At 35.9% G+C, this 25,837-nt stretch overlaps 1 protein-coding gene across 4 annotated transcripts in view; it reads left to right on the top strand.

The window, feature by feature from the left end:
- Nucleotides 1-25,837, top strand: part of LRP1B (LDL receptor related protein 1B) — a 1,592,931-nt gene that overhangs the window by 761,779 nt on the left and 805,315 nt on the right. For all 4 annotated transcript variants that reach the window (XM_064484732.1, XM_031451350.2, XM_064484731.1 and 1 more), the window contains exon 7: nucleotides 2,768-2,930. In XM_064484732.1, coding sequence (XP_064340802.1) covers nucleotides 2,768-2,930 — 163 coding nt within the window. The remainder of the gene's footprint in view (nucleotides 1-2,767; nucleotides 2,931-25,837) is intronic.

The following is a 25,837-nucleotide window of genomic DNA, read 5'->3' as shown; positions in this document are numbered from 1 at the left end:
TACCATATATCACTTACATGTGGAATCTAAAAAAACAGACACAAATGAACTTATTTACAAAGTGGAAACAGACTTGCAGACATAGTAAACAGTCTTATGGTTGCTAGCAGGAAAAGGGGTATGAAGGGATACATTTGGGAGTTCAAGATTTGCAAATATTAACTACTATATATAAAAAAGATAAAATCAAATTTATTCTGTATAGCACAGTGAACTATAATCAATATCTTGTTATAATCTTTAATGAAAAGAATATGAAAATGAATGTATGTGTGTATATGTATGACTGGGACATTGTGCTGTACACTAGAGATTGACACAGTGTAACTTACTGTATGTCAATTTAAAAAAAAAGTAAAGAAATTCTGAGTTCCCATAAAGCAGCCATTTCAAAGGAGCAGTGAGGGAAAAATCCTGGTGACTTTGGCTTAAAGATTGAATAAAAGGCAACTAGAGAAATATAAGAACAGGAACATGTTTAATTTCTTTTCCTAGTAACAGTAAAGTAATAAGGATCTTACTAAAAATGTAGAGACTTTTTTGTAATGTCACAGAATTACTAGTTACCTTCAGCAATTTCCTATGAACTTTGTTATATGTCATCAAAATGGAAATGAAATCCTGAATCTGTTGTCTAGAAAATTCACCTCTCTCTTAAAATGTTCAAATCGTTTTAGTTAATTTATTTACTTCTGTCTATCTATCGACTTGTTTACTTGAACTTTTTTGTTTGATTGCTTTAATTCTCCAATCTTAATAAAAGTCACACTAAAAGGAGACAGAAACTTCAAATATAGGGAAAGGAAACAAAACCAATTCCCATAGTTACTAAGTGTCTGGCTAATTATCAGTTTCTTTAGTGAGACCTTTCTGCTTCAAATTAGGATGGCTGTTAACAATACCTATTGTTTCAGTAGCAGAGAATCTTTCTGCAAGGAACCAGCTTGGAAAGAAGGTGTGAATGTTGTCAAACAGCTCTTTTGTCTGAAATTACAATTACATAGACTAAACCAGCTGCATGCCTAGCATGAGAGATGGGTCATTGAATGGACTTTGGCACATACTTTATCTGAACTCTAGGTATTTGAAAAGACATTTGAAACAGTGGGTTCTGTTCTCTAGCTGATAGAATAATACAAAAAGATGGAAAAACAAAGCAAAGTATACATCGCCACATGTCTGGAGACAGAGAAATAGTTCAGATTTTTAAAACTCCTGGCTGCTGAACTGGTCCTTATAATTTGTGGAACATTTAAATGCTTATGTTTCCACAAAATCTGTAATTCAGAAATGAAACTATAATTGATGGGCTGAAAATCTGTATCCAGTGAATTGCAGTATCTACTTTCTGCTTGTCCTTGTAGGAATTGCTAGAAAGTCCCACAAAATTGCTGCTTTCCCTACCTTGCTTTGACAGTATATATACCATTACGAACGTAATGATCACACACACATCTATGTTTGTCTTTCTGTTGAGAGGTTATCAGTTCACTGTAGCAACATGCTACTAAGAAAGTTCTGAAGCATAGGGTAGGAAGAATATTTAGGTTCAGATTGAAGAAGGAAACTACTTAGTGAACCATAGATCCATAGTAAGTTAAAACAAGGAAGTATCAAATTATAATTTCTAATAGATAAAAATACAACTGTCATAAAATTCATGAATGAATATGAACCAGAAATGTATTTATGACATCACTGTGGGAACCAGCCCAATATTAATAATCTAAGAACATTAATGAAATGCATAATTATAGGCATTAAAAAAAAGAATGTTTAAATGAGATTTATACTTTGGTATTAAAATGATCAGTGGCTCACAGGCTAGGAAATAGTAACCTTTGGCATTATTCTTTCTGTTAGAGAAATACCAACCATTTAGCATGAAATTTCAATGTATAGTTCTGATTAAGTAGAAAATACTCGTCAAAAACATACATTCCTCTAGAGCCGCCCTATCCATATGAGTCTCTAGCTTCCTACATTGTTTTAAATTTAAATTGAATTAATTAAAATGAAATACGATAAAAGATTCAGTTTTCCAGTCACACTAGCCATAAGTTAGGTGTTCACTAGACACAGTTGGTTAGTCATTACTTCTTTAAACAACATAGACATAGGATATTTCCATCATTGTAAAAAGTATTATTCAATAGCACTCTTCTCCAGAATTATCGGTTGTTGAGCAGTCCTGTTTTACAGTCCCTACACATGCCATCAAAAGAGTGCATTGCCTCTTCTTTTGCTTTATTTCCAAGTATTTGATATTTCTTGTAAATAAAATGATTTACAGCTCTCCTTTTCCACTCTTCCTTTTAAAAAAAAAAATAGAAGATCTGAAAATAAAGGTTTACCTTTAGTTCATGAAAAATATTTACTCCTCTATTTACTAAAGCATTTAGCTGTCATTGAACCCGTTACACCCGTTGGGTTAAATGAACCATTTTGGACAAATGCAAAAAACTAGGAGAAATATTTTGTTGTAAATACCTATTCTTTAGGATTTAGAAACTCTTTTCCCTTTTGTCTAAGCCATCCTCAGTCCTTCGGTAGTAAAAAGAAAGATATCAAGAGGTAGTCATTATTTTACAGAATAATTAAACACTTATTTTGGCATAGCAAGAAATTGTCTTTGCAGTTTTCATCCTAAAACTACCTATACTTTTGAAATATCCTCTGTGGTAATTTGGGCAGACTTATGTACTCTTTGGCTTATAATACTGGATTTGCTCCTGTGATTCAGTGGTTTTGTGTGTTTATTTTTCAGATGTGCAACAAATGGCAATTGACTGGCTCACGAGAAATCTCTATTTTGTGGACCATGTCAGTGACCGGATCTTTGTTTGTAATTACAACGGGTCTGTATGTGTCACCCTGATTGATCTGGAGCTTCAGAATCCAAAGGCGATAGCAGTTGACCCCATAGCAGGGTAAGAAATTCTTCTTTATTTCGTTTGATCTGACATGGTTTCCATTGGAAAAAAGGAGAAAACAACAGAATCTGATGAAAGTTGTGGAATATGAGACAACAGGCTTAAAAACAATTTTTTTTAATGTTGATTTGAACAACTACATTGCAGGAAAAAAAAAAACAAACTAAGCAGGAGCTGAGGAATACCAGTTCCTTCACACATCAGTATTGCAGGGCTAACCTGAGATGCAGGCATCCTGCTACTCTCCCAAGAAATGCTTTGAGGTCACCAGAAAAGAGCATCAGCGTGATTTTAGGTTAAAGAGAGGAAGCTCTAAGTTACTCAAGACTTTAAGTTAAGCAGTGGGCCTTGTAGTTTGTAAACTTCAAAAACGCTACTTGAAAGATGGACAATTAGCAAACGTAGGTCCAACCCAACATGTAGGACTTATAAAAGGGGCATAATCCATGTTCAGAGGTATTCATTAAACATTAAGGTTGTCTTTGTTGGTTAATACCAATTTGTTTTTCTCTAACTACTGATAAGTAGACACTATATTATCATGGAGTAACTGAATTAATCATCAGAATCCATCTTCACTTTTTCTTTGACTTTCCAATTTTGCAAGCTGATTAACTGGTTGAAAGGAGGCCTTCACTGAACTTCTTTTAGCTAATAGACTCATTTGTCTTTTCTTAGTATTTCACATTTTGTCAAAATATAGGTGTACATGTTTAAATTTCCAGTAACTTTGTTCATATAATTAGAAAATTAATACAGGAATTATGCTCTGATTTTACACTGTGGTATTATTGGGGGAGGGCACAAATGTATAAAGTTTTATACATTCAGTGTTTGCCGGTAACTTTTTGGAAAGGATCCTCTCAAATTAATGACACAGTGAACAACTTTAGATGGAAAGCTGGTGTCTTTTCAGATGTAGGTTGTAGCAAAGATTTGAAAGCTCAAATTTTATCTGTGTCATTGTTTTAATCGTCCCCAGGCAGTTAGGCTGAAATGTCTGGTGGAACGTATCCTAAACTGCCATAAGCCTCCATTCAATAAGTGGGAAAATATTTACTGAAGAAACAGCTGTCATCCATATGTGGACTTTTGTCACTCTTTACTTAAAGTCTGATTGAATATTAAGATGCATCATCACAATGGTTCTGGTTTTGACAAGAACAGCTTGCACGTAAGAACTTTGCTAGGAAGGCTGTGTAATATAATTCTTGAGTGCAGTTCTATTTGTATTTGCAGCAGATGGTTACTTGACTCAATCTTGACTGCAGTGATGCTTCAGAAGACATTAGTAAGAGAAGTTGTATTTAAACTGATTTGTTTGGGTGTTGGGTAAGGGTAGTAAGGAAGAATTGGAAATGTACAAATGCGTTAACAACATTCTTTTGGCGTTCTGTTTAGATATATTTGCTTGCGTGCTTTTCCCTGGATATGGTAACTGAATTTAAAATTAGCCTTTAGACAGTCTTGTCTGCCAAAAATGCTAAGAGGTGAAGCGATTGTGAGTCTCCCCTCTTTCTACCACTCTTATCGTCCCCTTTCTTAAAAACAAAGATCCAGAGACCCTTTTCAAATAAAACTGCCAGTCTGAAATATAATACATGTGAACACCGTATCCCTTTCTGAACAGCAACATATTTTATGTTCTCAAGCTTCCTTTTTCTCCCTGTCATTACATGAAAGAACCATATTTTGTCATTTCTGTCAAAGGAATTAGGAGTAGAAAACCCCCACGTTGTTTGCACTTATTCTCTGCTGGATTCCTTTGGGCCTAGTAACTGTTTAAATGTAATTTTGTCATGTATCATTTATCACAATAGTTTCATTGGAGTTTTTCTGAGTTTGCTCTATCTCTCTAGCATGGTTTTTCAACCATGAATTGTAGAAATCAGAGAAGGAAAAGCTCTGCTCTTTATAAATGTGATCCTGTTAATAATAGAACATTTTAAAAATAACCTATTTTTCTCTTAATATCAGAAATTTGGCTAGGGTTAGCGTGATGCTGTCTAGGAAAAACCCAGCAGGCTTTTTCTTTAACTTTTACTTTTTTGGCAGCTCAAGACTAATACGAATAGTTGAGGCGAGAACAACTCTGCATGACCTACTGAAGGAGAAATGTGCCACTAGTGAGATTTCTCCTACCTTTTCCTAATTATATGGGGTGATATTTCTTTGGCTCTGTCTGCTACAACTTCAGTTCAGAAAACATCAGAATGTCTTAAAAGTCTGACCTAACTCTTAGAGCTTGACCTTAATGGGTATGGAAATTTGCCTTACCTCTCCAAAGCCTACATTGAAAAAATAGTTTTTTACTTGGCTATACTTTAAACTTTACTTTTCTCAACCTCCTATTCCCTTTTTATCTAAGAATGTTACATCATTATCATCATTCTAAAATGTTTAAATTGATTTTTTTAGTTCTTCACTGGTTAAATAGATAGTTGTATTTTTCTCTCGGTTCTCAGTATGACTTGGACCAGACTTCAGTCTAGATTGGCCAGGAAGAGATTGTTTATGAAACAATGTTTGTTTATTCATCTTCTTGACTTTTTTTCGATGTTAACGTTGACTCATTAACTCAGGCTATTTTTCTAGAGGTGCTTCTTGAGATTTTCTTCTTCCTTTCAAACTTTAGCAATATTTTCTTCCAATGGTTCCTTGAAGAAATTTCTAAAATTAGTTCTGTGGAATCATTAGAATTTGAAAGTAGCATAGAGAGCACAGTCCAGCAATGTCAAAAATAGCTTTTCTGGTAGCACTTATTAGAGCTTTGCTTGTTTGAAGGCTAAGAGTTTGATCTGGAGTCACTCTCCCTGGCATCAAACCTTGGCAACAGCAGTTACTAGCTGTGTGATGTTGGGTGCCTCTTTGTTCCTTTGTTTTCTTATCTTAAAAATGTGAATAATGGTAATCCTCCACTAAAGACCTGATAATGTCAAAATACAAAGCACTTTAATACTTCCTGAGTTGTCGAATTTGTGGAGTTCTTTTCATGTTGCCTCAGAAATAACTACTAATCTTTCCAATGCTTGTGATACTGTTATGAATGGAGTGATGAGACCAACATTCTTAAAGATGATCTTTTCATGTCCAGCATAATTCTCTTTCTACTACAAACTAAATGGCTTACTTCATATAGACTAATCTGTTACATAATCAAATACTGACAAAGAGGAGGGGAAATGAGAAAATAAAAGTGCTGTGGCCTGGGAATAAAGGTGAAATGTATATATGGTGATAGAGGAGAAAAGTATAAAGCAACTGTGGGTATAGGGAAGAAAATGCAGAGGACAGATTATTTTAATAATTGATGTTGTGCAAGATGTATTTGGATTACCTCCAAGGTCTTTCAGAAGATAAAGGTAAAGAATAAAACCACTTTGTAGTTACCTTTGTCAGTTGAGGTGTATTTTTGAGTATGAAATTGTTCCACTGACAAACCATATAGTGTTTGAGTTTGATGAAGGTTGTAACCGAGGACAAGAGTGGAACTAGTTTACAATGTTGATTCTGAAGTGTGGTTCTAAGCTTCCTATTAAATTAAAATCATTATACTAAACTTGATACTAGAATTTATTTTAATATGACTGTCAAATTATTACAACACTGTTGCAAAAGAGGGTATCAATTAATCCTAAGCATGATAAATACTAGGAAAACAGAGTAAAGTTAAAGATACATTTTAGTGATGAAGCTGAATTTGAAAATTTGGGGAAAAATATTTAGGGGGACTTGGGGCACCCCAAAACAACTCAATTCAATAGAGTTATGTGATATGGCTAGATTGAGGGAGAGGGGAGATTTCCTATATCGTGTGTAACAGCAGAAACTGACTATGTTCCAAGTACCATCTGTACCTTTTTTCTATGTGAGATGGACCTTTGACTTGTAGACAATGAATGGCGAGTGATCTATGGGATTTATTTGTGAATCCATGACCCTATGTCAGTATCTAGGGAAAAATATGTGTCTTTGTTCTCTACAAAAGTAGCTCATCTGCCAAGAGCCAGAGGAATGAAGCTTAAGTCTCAGAAGTTGAATTCACATAGGAGTGATTGACAGTTTTTAACAGTTAATAAACCCTTTCCCATAACCCACCTCGATCCCCACTATTGTTGAAACTAATCATGGCTGAGAAATTAAAAATAGAATCAAAGTTAAGACCCTTCAGGGAGCATAACTAATGACATTCTAATCTGAGATGCTATGTGAATGTTGGAAGCTAGGAAATGAATCAGGTCTGCCTATGCCCACAAAAGAGGTTTTGTAGCAAGGGGAGGGGCCTTGTGGCAGATACCAAGCTTCTCATGTCTGCTACGTGGCTCCTACAGCCACTCCAGGTTTCAGGTAACAGCCTGCACTCATTATGCACTTGCAGTAGGGCAGCAGGGTTGTTGCAGGCCTTTGGCTACTAAACCCCTGAGGCTGCTGTAGTCCCCCTTTGTCCGTGGTTTTGCTTTCTGTAGTTTCTGTTACCTGTGGTCAACCATGGCCCAAAAATGTTAAATAAAAAAATCCAGAAATAAACAAGGTATGAGTTTTAAATGGCTCGCTGTTCTCAGTAGTGCGCTGCCATCCAGCACTGTCCCTGCTGGATGTGAAGTAGCCTTTGTCCAGTGTACCCTACCCTGACCATCAGTCACTTAATAGTCTAAGTTATCAGATCTACTGTCAGTGTCACAGTGCTTCTATTCAAATGATGCTTATTTTACTTAATAATAGCACAAGAACACCAGAGCAGTGATGCTGGCAATTCAAATCTGCCAGAGGAGAAGCCTTTCTTTAAATGAAAAGGTGAAAGGTCTCAGCTTAATAGGAAAGAGAAAAATTGTATGCTAAGGTGCTATGAATCTTCTATCCATCAAATTGTGAAGAAGGAAAAAGAAAATCATGCTAGTTTTGCTGGTATACCCGAAACTGCAAAAGTCACGGCCACGGTGCATAGTAAGTGATTAGGTAAGATGGAAAAGACATTACATTATACAATCAGATATTTTGAGAGAGAGAGAGACCATGTTCACAAAACTTTTATTGTAGTATTATATAGTATATCATTATAATTGTTCTATTTTATTATTGTTATTGTTGTGAATCTCTTACTGTGGCTAATTTATAAATTAGATTTTATCATATGTATATATGTATAGAAAAGGCATAGTCAGCCCTTCACAGCTACAGGTCTATGAATTTTGCATCCATGGATTCAACCAACCATGGATGCACATCCACAGATTCACTTTGAAATTTCAGCCTATAGTTGGTTGAATCCGTGGATCTGAGGGCTGACTGTATTTATTATACTATGCCGTTTTATGTAAGGGAGTGGATTTTGGTATCCACAGGCGCCTTTGGAACTCTTTTTCTCCTATAAATACCTAGGGATAACTATATATCATATATGTAGTTTGGTATTATCCATGATTTCAGGCATCCACTGGGGGTTTTGGAATGTACCCCCCATGGATAAGGGAGTACTACTGTACACTGTGGGTAAATTAAAGCTACAGATTGCACCTCCACAATTAACCACTACCTATTGATTTGAGGATACAGATGGTTCTGAAATTTCTATGGGTTTGTACATTGGAAAGCATCTAAAGACATCCCCCATGTACTTTTTGTATTTACAGAAGTTCATTCTTGGAGAGTTGCATGCTTATCTGCAATTCATGACTGCTCCTAATATGAATGCATATTCATATTTTGATAGGTTGCAAATTGTGAGTTTTGACTTTTGAAGAAAGAACTACCCTGTACACACACCCACACACCTAAACATTATCTGTATTCATGTAGATAGATTAGATAGATATTTCCCAGTGCCATTCACCACTTCTTATAGCCATGTGTCTGGTTCCCACAATCAGATGCTACTCCCCATTGTTCAAGGAGAGAGATATTTCTTGAAGATAATGTAAACTTATTCTCTATTGGTATCTTCTTGCATATTCCTCTTCATTAGAAGAAAACTCAGAAAAACATGGAGACATTCCCATAGCCCCAGTAATCATTCTCTTGAGTTTATATAGTGATCTGCTGTAATTTCCCTTTGGGACATCTTGAGCCTAAAGGGATTTTTTTTCTTTCCTTTTCTTTTCTTTTTTTTTTAAGGCTAAGGAACACAATGAACTGCTAAAAGTATATTTTGGTCTGTTAATTTTTGAAACAGTCTTGGTCCTGAACATAGTACTAATACTCAGGTGGAGACCTCTGAATTCATCTGTATGAAAGAGAATGCCAAGCGAGTTACTTGTCTACTTCTCCTTTTATTCAGTGGGTGATTAATGCAGTACAGTGAAAACACCTTTAGTCTTGTAAATTTGTATTAATTATTTCAAAAATTTTGCCAGTTTGTTTTCTTACCTCTATCAACAAGATTCAAGTGGATATCCTTATAGCATTAGCTATATTTCTATCTTCTCACCTATCTATAAGCTGTCTAAATATCTATATGCATAGTCTCATTTTACACTATTTTCTCTGGATGAGTCTAACAATCCTGGATCTAGGTTTATGGAGAATTACCTAAGAAATTGGCATTTACCAGTCAATCTTAGGCCACCATACTAAGTGTCTTGGGAGAGTTGTCACCTGCCACATGTCAACCAAAGTTGCCTTCTAGAGTTGCTGATGGGAATAGGCAAGACAAACTTGGATATTCAGGTATATGTTTCATGGTCTGCACTATTTTGACTGAAGCTAGTGGTTCAAAGTCATGTTCAAGAGTATAAATCCATATTAGCTGTCTTATGTATGCCTCAAATTCTTGTCTCATTAATGAATTTTGTCTAGGTTCAACCTCTTTCCAAATTTCTCTGTAGACCTTTCCTCATTGGAGGATTATGTGTGGCATTGCCTTTAATTGTAGCCTCCTTAAGTTACAAATGTTTATTCTGTGATATTGTAATTAGCCTGGGAATATGAAAGGGTAACTTGGAGTGGTTTATTATGTTCAGCACAGCCTTTACTGTAAACTTAACTCAAATTGACTCAACTCCCATTTGTGTTCTTTACTCATATAATTCACAATGTCAAGATATCACAAAACACTTTACATCTGTATTTGCTCTTTCTTTTCTCCTTCTTTCTCTCTTTTTTTTTAACTCTGTAAGTTTTCAATGTTTGTTTAAGCTTGTCTCTAAGTTACTGAGTTCAAGAGTTTGTTTCTAGTAATTACACTTAATGCCTTCCCAACCTTCCAGCCAGTGCGTGTAAAAAGAGATTTCTTCTCTGAAATCTCACTTTGATTCATGCTGTCCACTCACAAAGATAAAGTAACAGAGAAGTTGCGTACAACCTAATTAGTGAAGGGATTTATTATTTCATGTAAAAATCTCGATTTAGGACAGTCCTTGGATTGGTTAATTTATTGGCTCAGCAACATCATTAAGGACCAGGGTTCCTTCTACCTCTGTATTCTGTGATGTTGTGCTTAATGTATGTTTTTCAGACTAATTGCCCTGTGTTCATAAGACAGCTACTGAAGTTTCAGGGATCTCATGTTGAAACACGGTATTCAGTTTAAAAACAGTATTATTTCTTCCTCATGTGCAGAAGAGCTCCCAAAGTAGATGTTCCTTCATGTCTTCTTGGTCAGAGCTGGGTACAAGCCAAACTAAATAAGACAATCGTAGACATTTTTTACCATTGGCACATGGAAGACAGAGGGTCATGGGAGTGAATTTGGGACCAAGATAACATGGAAAAAAGAAAAATGGATTATGAACGGACATCTTCTACAAACACTGTAGTATGATAGTCCTTTGTCACGGGTAGCCCTTTGTCTTTTTGTTGTTGTCTTTCTTCTTCCCAGGCACTGAGGGGTCTCTGATTTAGCAAAACCTGTTTGGAGGATGTACAAATATTTTTTTTTCCAATGACTTAATTTTTTTTCCAACCCTTTATTTCATCTTCCTTTTATCCCAGATTGTTAAAATATTCTCTGAGGAATATTTTTCTTACCACTTTTTAAGGAAAATGACAGTTGGTTTTTGTTTGTTTTTTCTAACTTTTTATATAATACTGAGAAGAAGTCAGGGTCAGGGCACTTCTGGAGAGCACTCCACTATGTCTTTAAAAACATAGTTTAAGAAACATGGGAGCTTTAGTCTGTCAGATTCTCAGCACTTTTGGAAGCTATTTAAATATTTCTAAGCTAATATTTCTATTATTCTAAGGATAATATTAAATAAATTATCATTTCACTTATAAAATGTTTCTAAGGGGTGTGGAATCTTTCTTACTCTCTGCCAAAGAATAGTTTACATACTGGAAGGATTTGTGCAATTATTAGAAAATAATAATTTTATATTTTCAAGTAGTTAAAATTTATTTTTAGTTGTTTTCTAAATAGGGTTCTATGAAAACAAGAAGTAATAATAAGCCAGTATTACTACTTTTGAAAATACATGATCAACTTTCCTGTATCACTCAAATGTGATCAGGGCTTCAAAGATAATGACACAGTCTATTCTCTCATGGAGCTTGGGATGTAACAGAATTATGCATCAAATATTACAATCAGAGGGTACAGTTATTATAGTTGTTCAGAAACTTGTAAACAACAATTAGGTACAGATTTTATTTAAAATATCTGAGGTAAATAGTGGATCAGGCATAAATGTTATTAAAAACAAAAAACAAAAACAAACCAGAGAATCTTGCTTTGTAAACACCACAAAGGAAAGGACAAAATTTAAAAACAAAAAAAATAAAAACATGACACCATTCCCCTTGTACACATAACATAAATTCAGGGTTTTACTCTATGCATTATAATCATATTCAACCAAAAAAAAAAAAACCCACTAGAACAAGAAGTAAAAACAACATTCAGCTTTTATGTTGTTATATTTTGTTCAGCTTGACTGCTGAGCTTTATAGTATATTGAACCAAAATTGTTATTTTCTCTTGAGCCAGATTCTTAGTGATTTGGCTTGGGATAAATTAATCTGGCTTTTATGGTCAAGGTGGATATTTTCCAACATCAAATAATTTTAACTCAACTCTTTTTTTTTTTAATCATGCAAAAGGAAAAGGCAAATGTAGAGAGTCTTTGGTCTTGTCTCAGTTTTAGTTAGATAATTGTCTTTGTTAGCACTTGTAAAAATTGTGCTTAGAAAGGGGACATCACATTTCCTGATTACAAGCTCCACTATAAACCTGTAGTCATCAAAACAGTATGGTAGTTGGATAAACAGACCAGCAGGACAAAATTGAGAGCCAAGAAATAAACCCAAGCTTATTTAGTCAACTAATATATTTGACAAGGGAGCCAAGGATACTCAATGAAGAAGAGATAGTCTCTTCAGTAAATGGTGCTAGGATAATTGAATATTCACATGTAAAATCATGAAGCTAGACCATATCTTAACACCACTCACAAAAATTAACTCAAAATGGTTTGAAGACTTAAATGTAAGACCTGAAACCATGACATTCCTGAAAGAAAACATAGGAATAAAGCTTCTTGGCATGTGTCTTGGTAATCAATTTTTGAATATGATAACCAAAGCACAAGCAAAATAAGGAGAAGGGGGAAGGGGAAAGGGGCTGCCAGTGAAAGTACATCAAACTTAAAATTTTCTAAGTAGTAAAAGAAACCATCCACAACGTGAAAAGACAACCTGATGAATGAGAAAAAATTATTTGTAAACAATGCATCTGATAAGGGGCTAATACCCAAAATATACAGTAACTATTACAACTTAATAGCAGAAAAACTAACCCAACTGAAAAGTGGGCAAAGGACATAAAGAGGCATTTTTCTGAAGAAGATGTATGAAAGGCCAACAGGTACATAAAAATAGATGCTCAGCATCACTACTCTTTAGGGAAATACAAATTAAAATCACAATGTGATATCAGCTTATACCTATTAGAATGGCCATCATCAAAAAGACAAGAAATAACAAATACTGGTATAGATGTGGAGAAAAGGTGCCCTGTTGGTGGAAATGTTCATATAGCCACTATGGAAAACAGTATGGAGGCTCCTCAAAAAATGAAAAATAGAACTACCATATGATCCAGAATTTCCAATTCTGGGAATATATCCAAAAGAAATGAAAACACTAACCTGAAAAGATACCTGCATCCCTGTATTCATAGCAGGATTCTTTACAATCGCTAATACATGGAAAAAACCTAAGTGAGCATTGATGGATAATTGTATAAAGAAGTTGTGATGCACACAGACAAACACAAACACACAGAGAATATTATTCAGTCATAAAATGAGGATATTTTACCATTTGTGACAACATGAGTGGACCTTTAAGGCATTATGCTAAGTGAAATAATAAGTCAGATAGAGGAAAGCAAATAGTGTACGAGCTCATTAATATGTGGGATGTAAAACAAATGAACAAAACAACCCCTACGACTTACAGAGCCTGTGGTTACCAGAGGCACAGGGTGGAAGCAGGAGGAATTGGAGAAAGGTGGTCAAAAGCTACAAATTTCCAGTTGAAAAGTAAGTGTTAGGGATGTAGTGTACAACGTGACAAGTACAGCTAACACTGCTATGTGCTATGATATATAAAAAAGTTATCAAGAGAGGTAATCCTGAGCATTTTTAGCACAATGAAATTTTTTTCTTCTGTTCATTATTATATCTGTATAAGAAGATGGATGTTAACTGAACCTGTTGTAATTTTTGCTGTACAGCTTAAGCTTATACAGTGAAACGTGTTAATTATTTCTTGATAAAACTGTAGAAAGATGTGGAATTTAAAAATCACGCTTAGGTTAACAATTAACAGCAGATAAAATGTGCCCCAGTGACATCTTAACATAAGTTAATGCTTTTTGAGAAAAACAGAACAAACAGTTTTTGTCATTCTTCTTCTTCATAATGATTGAGCACAGCTATGGAACATCGTAAACAACCTAACTATTTAATAAATCCCTGTATTTACTTCTTAAATCTGATTTAGTGTGGCACAAAATGAGATTAAAAAGTGAAATAAAAAAGGAAATATTTCTGCTTTCTGAAAACCTCCAGTCTAGGTCTTAAATTGGAAGTTAGAATTGGAAATCTAATTAACTTGAAGGTATACCTAAGTAATTAATTCATCTAATAAATTCAGTCTGGGACCTGTCAAAAGTGTATGGAATGCTGCAATGATAGAAGAGCCTCCAAACTTTGATAAAACCGCTGATCCATTTTTTTAATGAAAACAAAAATGTCCTGCTGTATTTTTAATTTATTTATGGCATTATGAATTTAATTTGATAAAGATATTTCAAATGTATACATACAATTTAATGTATTTGTTTATTAAAGTGACTGCATAAGACAAATACAATTTTTACAGCATATACAAACTAAAATTTGAATGAATAGCAATAGAATAGTCTTACAACTATTTGGTACTTGCTTTTATGAACTCTAAAATGGCAACATAATACAATAAAATTATGTTTCACCCTTATATATGTATCCAGTGAAGGTGTTGGTAGACAGCTTACTTAATGTAGTGAACGTGGGATCAAGGTTCTTTCTGTTTTGTGGCCCTAGAATCTCATAGGGTGCTGGAAAATTCTGTTCTCAACCAGTGGAAGGGGAAAAATACTGAAGATTTATAAACACAGTTGAATGCAAAGGGATCTGGGAAATGTGGAACCGGGTGAGGCAGTTGCTTGCCTGTGACCACACTGTAGGATGTAAGCAGGACATGCATTTTCAATGAATACTTTGACATTTCTGCCACAGTTTTCTGTCCTGGCGACCAAATATCCATGTGTACCCTTCTTTCCATACATAGAATCCACAAGAGTTTGGTCAGATTAGAGGCTCTCCAGGTGATGTGCAGTCCTCTCCATCATGCCCTCTTATGAATCCTTGTTGTACAGCAAACTATGAACCAAAAGATATGATACCTGCACCTGTTGTCCCCTCCACACCCTCTGTAAATTGATGGACCAGTGGTAGAATAAAAAAAAATTCCCATTTAGAAAACGGAAGACTGGGAGCACACAGTAGTCACTGTGACAGAGCAGCAATGAAATCTGCCAGGAAAGGAAAGGGAAGACCTTCCGCCCTGGCGTTTTGGAAGGCTCTTGTCTAGACACTTCTTTTCCCTGAAACGTTCCCCCTCGTGCATCGTTCTCCTTTACCTGTGCATCCACTGGTGGGGGGGGGGGTCTTTCTAGTCTGTTTTGCTCGATACTATATCTGAAGTCGGCAGTGGGGGATACCCCACCCTTCCCAGGGGCTCTGTGTATTTCACAGATTGTTTATTGTTCCTTTCAGGCTGTTTTAAGGTTTGAAGAAATAAAGGATTCTGTAAGCTAGGGCCATGGTTTGTGCAGTTTTAAATTCCCTTGAAAATTAGAAGAATTTTTATTTTATTGCTTCTCTATACCAATCATCACACTCAGTTATAGTCTAGAAATAATTATCAAATTACTTCTTTCCACCTCACTTTCTTAGTTTTGTCTTTGAGCATATTTGTGGTCACTCTGAGGCCTGAGATTCAGTGGGAAGCAAATACCTTTTGTCTGAAGGCTAAATTCCTGTGTTAAGTTGAGAAGTTTTAGTTGTCTTTTGTTTTGCTCAAAGCCATTTTCAATATTTTTTCTTACTATTTGGGTTCTAGAAGCAATTGACTTTTCCAAACCTGGTAGGCCCCAATTTTACACTTGTTTCTTGTTCTCTTCCCTTTCATTTTTTGATATAAACCAGGCAACGCTAACTTACACTCATTTTGGGGGGTAATAATCTTGCCAAAGTAAGCATGCAATAACTAACACAACTACTATTTTACTTTTAAACGTCTTTCTTTAAATCCACAAGTCTCAATACCCACTTGCTTTTCTTTCCAAGACATTTTCCAAAATATCACAGAGGACATTTTTTAATCAAATATTTTTAACCTCGACTATCCTCAGTCCTGAACGGTAGTCACCCTGCCGCTGCTGTCCTACCACTAAGCCAGTGTCACGTCTTTCAGATTTTTATGAAGGTAGTTCTGTACTTGTGCTACCACCTTCTGAGTTTGTTGTGGTAACACTTGCTGCTGTAAATGCCACTGGATAGCACAATAGGAATTCATTTTTTGTCTTACTGTTCAAGTTATAGTCCAGTGCATGTGTTCCTACTTGTTAGGCATTTTTTCTCCACGTGTTGATTCAGAGATGGAGGCTCCTTCTGTCTTGTAGTTTCTGCATCCTTAAGGACCTCAGAAGCTTCTGATTTTTGACTAGAGAGGAAAGGCACATACGCTGTTTTAAAACTGCGGGTGACATGTACTTATTTAATCACATCTAGAGGCAAGGGGGCTAGATAACTGGGTTTCCAGCTGGGACGTGTCAACCGTTCCAGATTTTGGAAGAGGAGAGGCGTAAGTTTCTGGTTGGCAGATGGCTGTCTCTGCCCCTGTAACTGCTATCAGATACCATTTTATATATATATATATATATACACACTTTTTTTGTCTTTTGGATACTAACAAAGTAAATGTAGAATAGGTTAGCATTTCAAAGCCTTTGATTCTTAAATATATTTTAAATTGGGTAGATACATCTTTATCCAGAGTTTTTGACACTCCCCTAAATGCTCAGAATTTAGGTTTATCCTATACCTTGAATGAGTTTGTTTTTTTTTAATTAAATTCACCTCTCCTCTTGAAACATTCATAAATCCAAATCATCTGTTAAAAGTTTGCTTGGCAAATACATATTCAGAGCAACAAATAGATTTTACCCAGGTCAATGAGCAACATAATAGGCATCTTGACACTGGAGCAGTTTCACTAAATGACTGGTGCCAGATTCCTAGAACCTAAGCACCGTCTTCTCTGGAAGGGCTAGAGACACCATGAGGAAATTTTCTTTTCAGACATCAGAATGATTTATTCTTTTTCTATTTGTGTGTCTTAAGATCTCACTACTACTCCTAGTCTGTGGAAAGCCTTGTTTTTCCAGACTGAGTGTTTTGGATATTATTTGACATGCATTTGATTATTATTTAGCCTTTTTGTTGCTGTTTTGGAGCATACTCTGAATAAATATAATGTTTGCAGAAATTCAGTCTGAGAGTAGAAGACAAAATGGAGTGTTGGTGGGGAAAAAAACTAGAGGTAAAAGAGAAACAGACGGCAGTGAAATAGTATAAATAGAATATAATAAAGGTCAGTACATTTTAGAATACTTTTGACAGTACAAGAAATCCTAACTTCAGTTGGCTTAAATGATAAGTTAATTTGTTTTCTTTCTTAAGAGGATGGCTGGAGAAGAGCAAGCTTGGTTAGATCCAAGCTTGGCTGAATTAATGGCTCAATGACATCATCAGAGAGCCATGTCCCTTCCATCTTTGCTCTGTCATCTACAGCTACATCCCAGTTCTTTCCCCCTCTTGGTCCTAAGTTTGCTGCCAGCAGCGACTGAGGGAAAAATGCTTGCTTATTCTCATTTTCAGGAAAAAGAAAGAAACCTGGCCCCTAAATATGAGCTAGAAATCCATTACTTCATTCTGAGTAATTAAATAAGGTTGTTTTCTTATACCTGGAGCAGTACCAGTGGCTGAGGGGATCCCATATGCTCTTTGGATTTGTATTAATCAGAATTCACCCCAAGCTCTGCAAGTGGGTTCAGTTTCCCCTGAGTCGTGTGGGCTTTAGCGGTGATGGGGGTATGGAGAATGATAGCCATCTGAACGTAATCAAGTTTCTTTTGGGGAAAAGAACTGGAAAAGGCAAAGCTGATATTTCAGTGAGAATGGAACAGAGAGGTATGGATTCGGTGTCATGGGAAGATTTACTGTGGAATGCATGCCACTTGAGAGCATATGTGCATTTTTCGTGATGGGTAGTTTAAGGTCCTTTTTTAAAGCCCTATGAATACTGGATAAGGATGGTAATGGAGGTGATAATGATGCTGATGATGACAAAGGTGGCAGGGAAAACTGCCTCAGTAACACCTGTGAAGGTGATGCTCACCTTACCAAGACAGTTACTGACACTGGCTACTAAGCCTGTTTTTTGTCTTGAAAGTTGCTAAATTTAAAGAGAAATTCCTAGTTTATTCCACAGGGAAAGATCCTTACAGGATCTTTAGTGACTTTCCAATAAATAAGAGGCATAGGTTTAGATGATTGAGGATAAGGAAATTTCCAGTTAGAAAACAGGATGAACTGCTGAACACTCTGCCTTCCTCTAGATCTTCTTACTCTTTATCTGTATGCGTTTATGTTGCTCAGACAAGTACCCGAATTGGATAAACAGACTGATGATACATATATTCAAGTTTACTTATTGAAGAAAATCTTTTTTAAGCCATGCCTGTTTCTTTAATTCATTTTTTCATGAAGTCATGTATCAGATGCCATTTATCAGGCAGCTGAATATTGCTTCATTTAAAGAATAATTTTAAGCATATTTAACATTAATTACATTACGATGAATAATGGTGAATATCAATAGCTCATAAGACTTCTTTGTTTTGTAATCTATAGTATTAAAGGCTAAAGTATGATTAATTATGATTAAAACTAAAATCCCATTTTCCCCAAATGAAATAAGAATATTTACTTTTTTACCAGTAATAAGTCAATTTAAAGGATCAAAGTCCCTGCCATAAATACCTGTAATTAATTGTACTTTCCAAAAATTTTGTCTGAGCTATAGCATTTTCTGGGAGATAGTCTTATTAAAAGTTTGAATTGGAAAGGACACTGCATTATATGTTTTTCATAAAACATTCTTAAGGTTCATATTGTAGAAGCATATGGAAGCCACCAAAGACAAAATCCAGTGCAGTACTTTATGGTGCATCCTGCCCTGCCCTTTTGTCCCACTTGGATTGATGGTAAATGTATCACTGGGAGTTCATAATGAGCTCATCTGTGCGGTGTGAACTTCTCCATGATGGAGGTGATTTTACTGAGCATGTTCTCTTCTATTGCCTCAAGTATCCCAGAACCTTGAGTCACTCTGTCATCATTTACCTGAGCACTGAACTATTTGACTCTTGCATATGGAGAAGTAGAGTCAGTTAACTAGTTTTGCATTCTCATTTTTCTTATGCTACATCAGAATGGGAATTTGCAGATAGGGCCCATTTTCTTTGATAGCCACAGCTAGCGAAAGAAAGAGATAAATATCCAAAACATTCTGAATGTCTACTTTGAACCAGTCATCATTCACTTCCTCTGCATTGATCAATGTAATCTTCACAGTATCTCTGAGATACTTAGTACTACTATCTTCTTTTAGAGGTGAAGCTTAGAGAAAGGTAACTTATTTGCCCATAGTTAGAGAGCCAGGGATTGTTACAGTTAGGATTCAAACTCTAGCAATGTCACCCAAAAGCCTACACTCTTGTCCACTACTCTGTATTGCCAATGAGTTAGTTTTAAGCTAGAGAGTTTCAGAATGAGGTAGGTGGGGTTTGTGGTGTGCCAGCATTCATTCAAAAGACGGGATACTCAGCCCTGAGGAAAATGGAACTTAGGAGTATGAAGTGTGGGAATTTTGTATCTCAACATGGGGTACGTTTGTTGATGTATCAACTCCATGAAGATGAATAGAAATGACACACAGAAGCATTTCCTCTAAGATCAGAAACAAGACAAGGCTGTCCAGTCTCGCCACTTACTGAACATAGTTTAGGAAGTCCTAGTCACAGCAATCACAGAAGATAAAGAAATAAAGTAAATCCAAATTGGAAAGAAGTAGCAAAACTTTCACTGTTTGCAGATGACAGGATACTAAACATGGAAAATCCTAAAGACACTACCAGAAAACTAGAGCTTATCAGTGAATTTGGTAAAGTTGCAGGATACAAAATTAATACACAGAAATCAGTTGTATTTCTATACACTAAAAATGGAATATCAGAAGAAGAAATTAAGGAAACAGTTCCATTTACCATCACATCAAAAAGAATAAAATACCTAGAAATAAACCTACCCAAGGAGGCAAAGGACCTGTACTCTGAAAACTGTAAGACACTGAATAAAGAGACTGAAGACATCACAAACAGTTGGGAAGATATACTGTGTTCTTGGATTGGAAGAATCAATATTCTTAAAATGGCCATACTACTGAAGGCAATATGCAAATTCAGTGCAATCTCTATCAAATTGCCAATGATGTTTTTCACAGAACTGGAACAAAAATTATTTTTCATTTGTATGGAAACACAAAAAATACCAAATAGTCAAAACAATCTTGAGAAAGAACAGATCTGGAGGAATCATGCTCCCTGACTTCAGACTATACTATATTGCTACAGTAATCCAAACAGTATGGAACTGGCATAAAAACAAACACACAGATCAATAGAACAAGATAGAAAATTCAGAAACAAACCCATGCACTTACGGTCAATTAATCTACGACAAAGGAGGCAAGAATGTACAATGGAGAAGAGCCAGCCTCTTCACTAAGTGCTGCTGAGAAACCTGGACAGCTACGTTCTCTAACACCATATACAAAAGTAAACTCAGAATGGATTAAAGGCCTAAATGTAAGACCAGATACTGTAAAACTCCTAGAGGAAAACATGGGCAGAACCCTCTTCGACATAAATTGCAGCAATATTTTTTTGAAACAGTTCCTCGAATAATGGAAATAAAAACAAAAATAAACAAATAGGACCTAATTAAATTCAAAAGTTTTTGCACAGCTAAGGATACCATCAACAAAATGAAAAGACAACCTACAGAATGGGAGAAGATATTTGTAAATGATGTGACTGACAAAGGACTAATTTGCAAAATATACAAATAGCTCATACAGCTTAATGTAAAAAACAGACAAACAAACAAATCAAAAACAACAACAAGCACCCCAATCAAAAAATGAGCAGAAGACCTAAATAGACATTTTTGCAAAGAAGGCATCCAGATGGCCATCAGGCACATGAAAAGATGCTCAATATAGCTAATTATCAGAGAAATGCAAATCAAAACTACGATGAGGTTTCACCTCACACCAGTCAGAATGGCCATCATTAACAAGTGTACAAATAATAAATTGCTGGAGAAGATGTGGAGAAAAGGGAACCTTCCTACACTGTTGGTGGGAATGTATATTGGTACAGCCACTGTGGAGAACAGTATGGAAGTTCCTTAACAGACTGAAAATAGACTTACCATGTGATCCAGCAGTTCCACTCCTGGGTATATATGTGGATACATCTGAAGAAAACTGTAATTCAAAAAGACACATGCACCCCAGTGTTCACAGCAGCACCATTTACAAATGCCAAGACATGGAAGCAACCTAAATGTCCATAGACAGCTGAATGGATAAAGAAGTTGTGGTATATGTGTTATATATATAATGGAATACTGCTCAGCCATAAAAAGAATAAAGTAATGCCATTTGTAGTAACATGGATGAACCTGGAGATCATCATTCTAAGTGAAGTATGCCAGAAAGAGAAAGAAAAAAAATACCGTATGATATCACTTATATGTGGAACCTAAAAAAAAAAAAAAAAAGAGAGACACAAATGAACTTACTTATAAAGCAGAAACAGACTCACAGACATAGAGAACAAACTTGTGGTTATCAGAGGATAAGCGGGTGTGAAGGGATAAATTGGGAGTTTGAGATTTGCAAATACGAACTACTATAATATAAGTAGATAAAGAAAAAGTTCTACTGTATGACGCAGGGAACTATATACAATACCTTGTAGTAACCTATGATGAAAAAATATGAAAAGGAATTTATGTACATATATGACTGAAACATGTTGTACACCAGAAATTGACACAATGTTGTAAACTGAGTATACTTCAGTCAAAAAAAAAAAAAAAAAAGAAATGACACACAGAATTTGTTGCTGAAAGTTTCAAGGAAGAAACAATGTGATATACTGGGAAAGGGAAACAGGTTGGGATAGGGGTGGGCAGAAAGGGATAACCAGGTGAAACAATTTTTAGGGCAGTGAAACTATTCTGTGTGATAGGGTTATGGTGAATGCAAGCCATGCATTTGCCACAACCCATTTGAATAACTGTGTAACAAAGAGTAAACCATATTGTGAAATCTGGACTTTCGTTAATAATAATGCATCAGTATTTCATGAATTGTAACAAGTGCAACACACTGATGCAAGATGTTAATAATAGGGCAACTATGAGGGAGGAAGAAACGGGCGGGGGTTGCTGTTGGGGACTCTATATCTACTTCATTTAAGCTTAATGCTCTAAAAATGAAATTATTAATTTTTTAAAGAAGAACTATGTTGTGAGTGATTCTATTGACTGTAATTGCAGATCATTCAGGAATAGATGGCTAATTTCAGAATAATTGTGTCTTTTCTGCTTTAGTGTTGACATCCAGGGCTTTCACAGTATCAGTTAGAAATTCCAAAAAAAATGCCTTTTTCCTATGTTTTCTGCATACTGCTAAGCTATGAATCCTGGGTGAGTCCCAGTCTCCTTCTCCTGCTCCGTCACCCTCTGACTGGAAACAAAACACCTTTAGAAAGCATCGTTAAGTCTTACAGTGCCACAGGGTTACAATTAAAGAGTATTTGGGTGGTTTCCCTAAATGTGTAACTTACAAGGACAGAAGAAAGAAATCTCCCCCTCCCTCTCGTACTGTGAGTATAATAATGAGGGTCAAATTTCCCACGCGTAGTCAGCCCTTGTTACTATGCTGACATCTCAGAGGAGTATTTACTCTCAATTTTAAACATACAATAGCTAGTAGAGGCTAAGAAAAAGGGAGTGGGTAAACACTAACTTACTTATTTATTTATTTGTGTGTGTGTGGAGTGAAAATAGTTCACTGGCACTTTCCTTACCATTCAAGTCATAGTTTGAGAAGGAAATAGCCTTAGAAAGTGAGAGGGCCATTGGTCCCATGCCTGGCTTTCTCCACAGTTAAAGCTCAATGTGAGACTGGCTGCCAAAGAGAGCAGTACGGGAGAAACTAGGGGATGAGAGGTTGTCAGAGAACGCAGAGTAAGGAGAAAGTCACATTTTAGGCATAAGTAAGGACTCACCCATGCAGGAGAAATGCTTTTCCAGGCGTCATTTTGTAGATTTGCTGGCTTTGCTGCCCTCAAAAGAGCAGTTCCTTATTCAGAAAGGATCTATGTAACTGAAATGTGCCTCATTATCACATTTACTGTTTCAGGGTTGTTGGATTTACTTGGTCCTCATACCTATTTCTTTTGGAGATTTTGGTAACTCTATATGCATGCTTTTTTATAAGACATTTAGTCCTCACAAAAGCCAATGAGACATGCAGCATTTATTCTACCCATTGTACTGATCAGGAAACTGAGGTGGAGGGAAATAAAAGACTTGCTGAGTGTCACACAGTTACCAAGTAATGAAATCAGGATTTTAAGGCAGAAACCCTCGCTGTAGAGTTCCTGATTATTTATAAACCTCTGGACAAAGGAGTTCAATTAAAGAGGATGCACATAAAAATTGCTATTTTGTAAGAAAACATCATTATTATTACTGTTATTTATTGAAATTGTTTTCTCTCATGGTCTTTTCTCTTGACAGTCTGAACTGCAAAATTTTGTCTATGATTCCATGGTTCAAGGTTTTAAACTTCAATAGTGATGGATTGCTTCATAGTTCACTTTCACTGTGCACTTCGGTACTCTAAGTAACTGACTCATTTTCTTCCTAAACATAGTTACAATAGAAACCACTGCTTCACTTTCTAGCAGATGGAGAGCAATCTTGTTTTAATGTGCATCACTTACAATAGATACAAGCTGTCAGATGACTTCTGGTAAAATAGGATGCTGAATCAGACTTTTATTTTTAGTGGCGATTGTTGATGCAGAGGCTAGCCTCCACCCACCCCCCACCCGCCAGATGAAAGTATGCCATATCACTTGACTCTGTAGATAAAATATGCTGAGAAACTGTCATTTTTCCATTTTAGATGTCTGCTTTGGGCTTCCTCCTACACATTCTGATTCTCATCACTTCTCTTTTAGCAAATTGTTATTTGTCTTAAAACCATTATACTTTCTATTTTAATAGTTATAGCTTAGATTTATTTCTATTCTTTCTTGAGAATAATCTAGATATTGACAGTTTTAAGTATTTGCATTAGAGCTATAAGTGTGTGCTCTAGAATCCAACAGACCTCGATTTGAATCCCAACATAGCCACTTACTGACTGAAAGGAAAATATATTTCGACCTTGGAAAACTGCAGTTTTTTTGTGCCGTAATTCTTCTATAAAAGAAGATTTTGTCCTGGCATCTTCCTAATACATTCTAACGTAAATTCACGGATTGTCATATGCCCAAGTGGTCATCCGTCAGTAGAATCATCTTGCGATGTAAAGCAGTAGTATTACCAGGTTGAGGGGTTTTTACTTATTTTGTAAAATTCAATTCAGATTACACCTTATGATACAAACATTTAACTTCATTTCGTGAAAATATGTGATATATCTGTTATAAAATGATTCATTTCACCTTAAATTAGGTAGTTCCCAAAAGAAGAGCTTCAGACAACTATTTGTATATAGATGGGCTATTTAGGTGATTATTCCAGGAAGGAAGGGTGAGAGATGAGAAAAAGTAAAAAGGTGAAAAAGCCAAAATGAGGTGTGTTACTGAGACAGCTGTGGTAAATTAAAGCATTATTCTCCTTAGAACTTTCTGAGAAGCATATGGAATGCTTGTTAGAACTGTCTACCTGAGGACTGACCATGACAAACTTCTTGCCTCTGCTGACTGAGGGTCACTCTGGTACGTTCATTTTCCGGGTTTACACATACCTGCTGAACACGATTGTGTTTGCTCAAGGTGAGATGCTGTCAATATATGGAAAAATCAAAGCTCATGTTCAACTGTCCACCATAGATTGCACAAGAATTAGAAGCTCTGAGGATGCATGGTGGGATATCAGATACGTTCTTACATGTGTTCTTGTCAACTTCAGAGATAAACCGCCTATAAAAACATTGATTGAGTCATCTAGAGCCCCGTATTACTGTTTCCATTCCTATATTTCCAATTTATATTTTCAAATTTGAAAAGCCAGAATATAATTAATCTGAGCTTTCTTTAGTGATTATGTGCTGATATCAGAACTGCAAATAATCTGAGATGTTATCCTCTTTGCAAGCCAACAGATTTGCCTGCCAGAGTTTCAATAGATCTTGGCAGGAGGAATGATACTTTTGAGTCAAAGATAAAGTCCTTTATTACTCACAGGACAGCAGGCAACATGAGCTGCATGTTTAAAGTGCTCCCTCTCATTTTCAAACTTCATTCAAAAGATAAAGAACAGCACCAGGGTGGTTAAATGGAGGAAGGTTCCAGGAGCAGTTCTGAGAAGTCATTAATGTCCCTTCTTTTCCCATATCTCCCATAGCCTAATGTCATCTCTCTTCTAAGTACTGGATTTTGCTCTCCCTTCATCTCCACAAAATCTGGAGTATCTATAACTTCATTTTTTTTTTTTTTTTTTTTTTGCCCCCTAGTCATCTCCTCCTTCTTGCAGACTTGTCTGGAAAAGTCAAGTAAAAGAGGGACAAAAATAGGTTTATAAACTATAACCAGAATTAACTTTTAAGCCCCTAATTCTCATCCTGGACAGGCTGCCATCCAGAGACTGTACCCATGAGGCTGGTCTGGGATTGCTGTTACAGGGTAAAGAAAGACATGTTATGCCAAGAAAGACTCAGGAAGGAATCCTGAAATTTCAAAAGAATTTTGTATAATTCTTTATATAATGCTTAATCTTCTTCACCTGAGATTTGTATCATCATCACAAGTCAAGAAGTTAACTTGTTCGGAGTTTTACAGTATCCTAGGCAGGAGATAGAACTTTCATTCAGCACAGCACAGCACATAGCATGGGCTTGATATTTACATCAGTCCCCCTGGCTCTCTTCAAGTCCCACGCGGGCATTTTTAGAGACGAACCCAGGTGGATGATATGCACATAGTGAGT

This window comes from Camelus dromedarius, chromosome 4 (assembly GCF_036321535.1).
Source record: "Camelus dromedarius isolate mCamDro1 chromosome 4, mCamDro1.pat, whole genome shotgun sequence".
Classification (NCBI taxonomy): Eukaryota; Metazoa; Chordata; class Mammalia; order Artiodactyla; family Camelidae; genus Camelus; species Camelus dromedarius.
The sequence above is the reverse complement of the archived record's forward strand: the minus strand, read 5'-3'. Positions and strand labels throughout refer to the sequence as shown.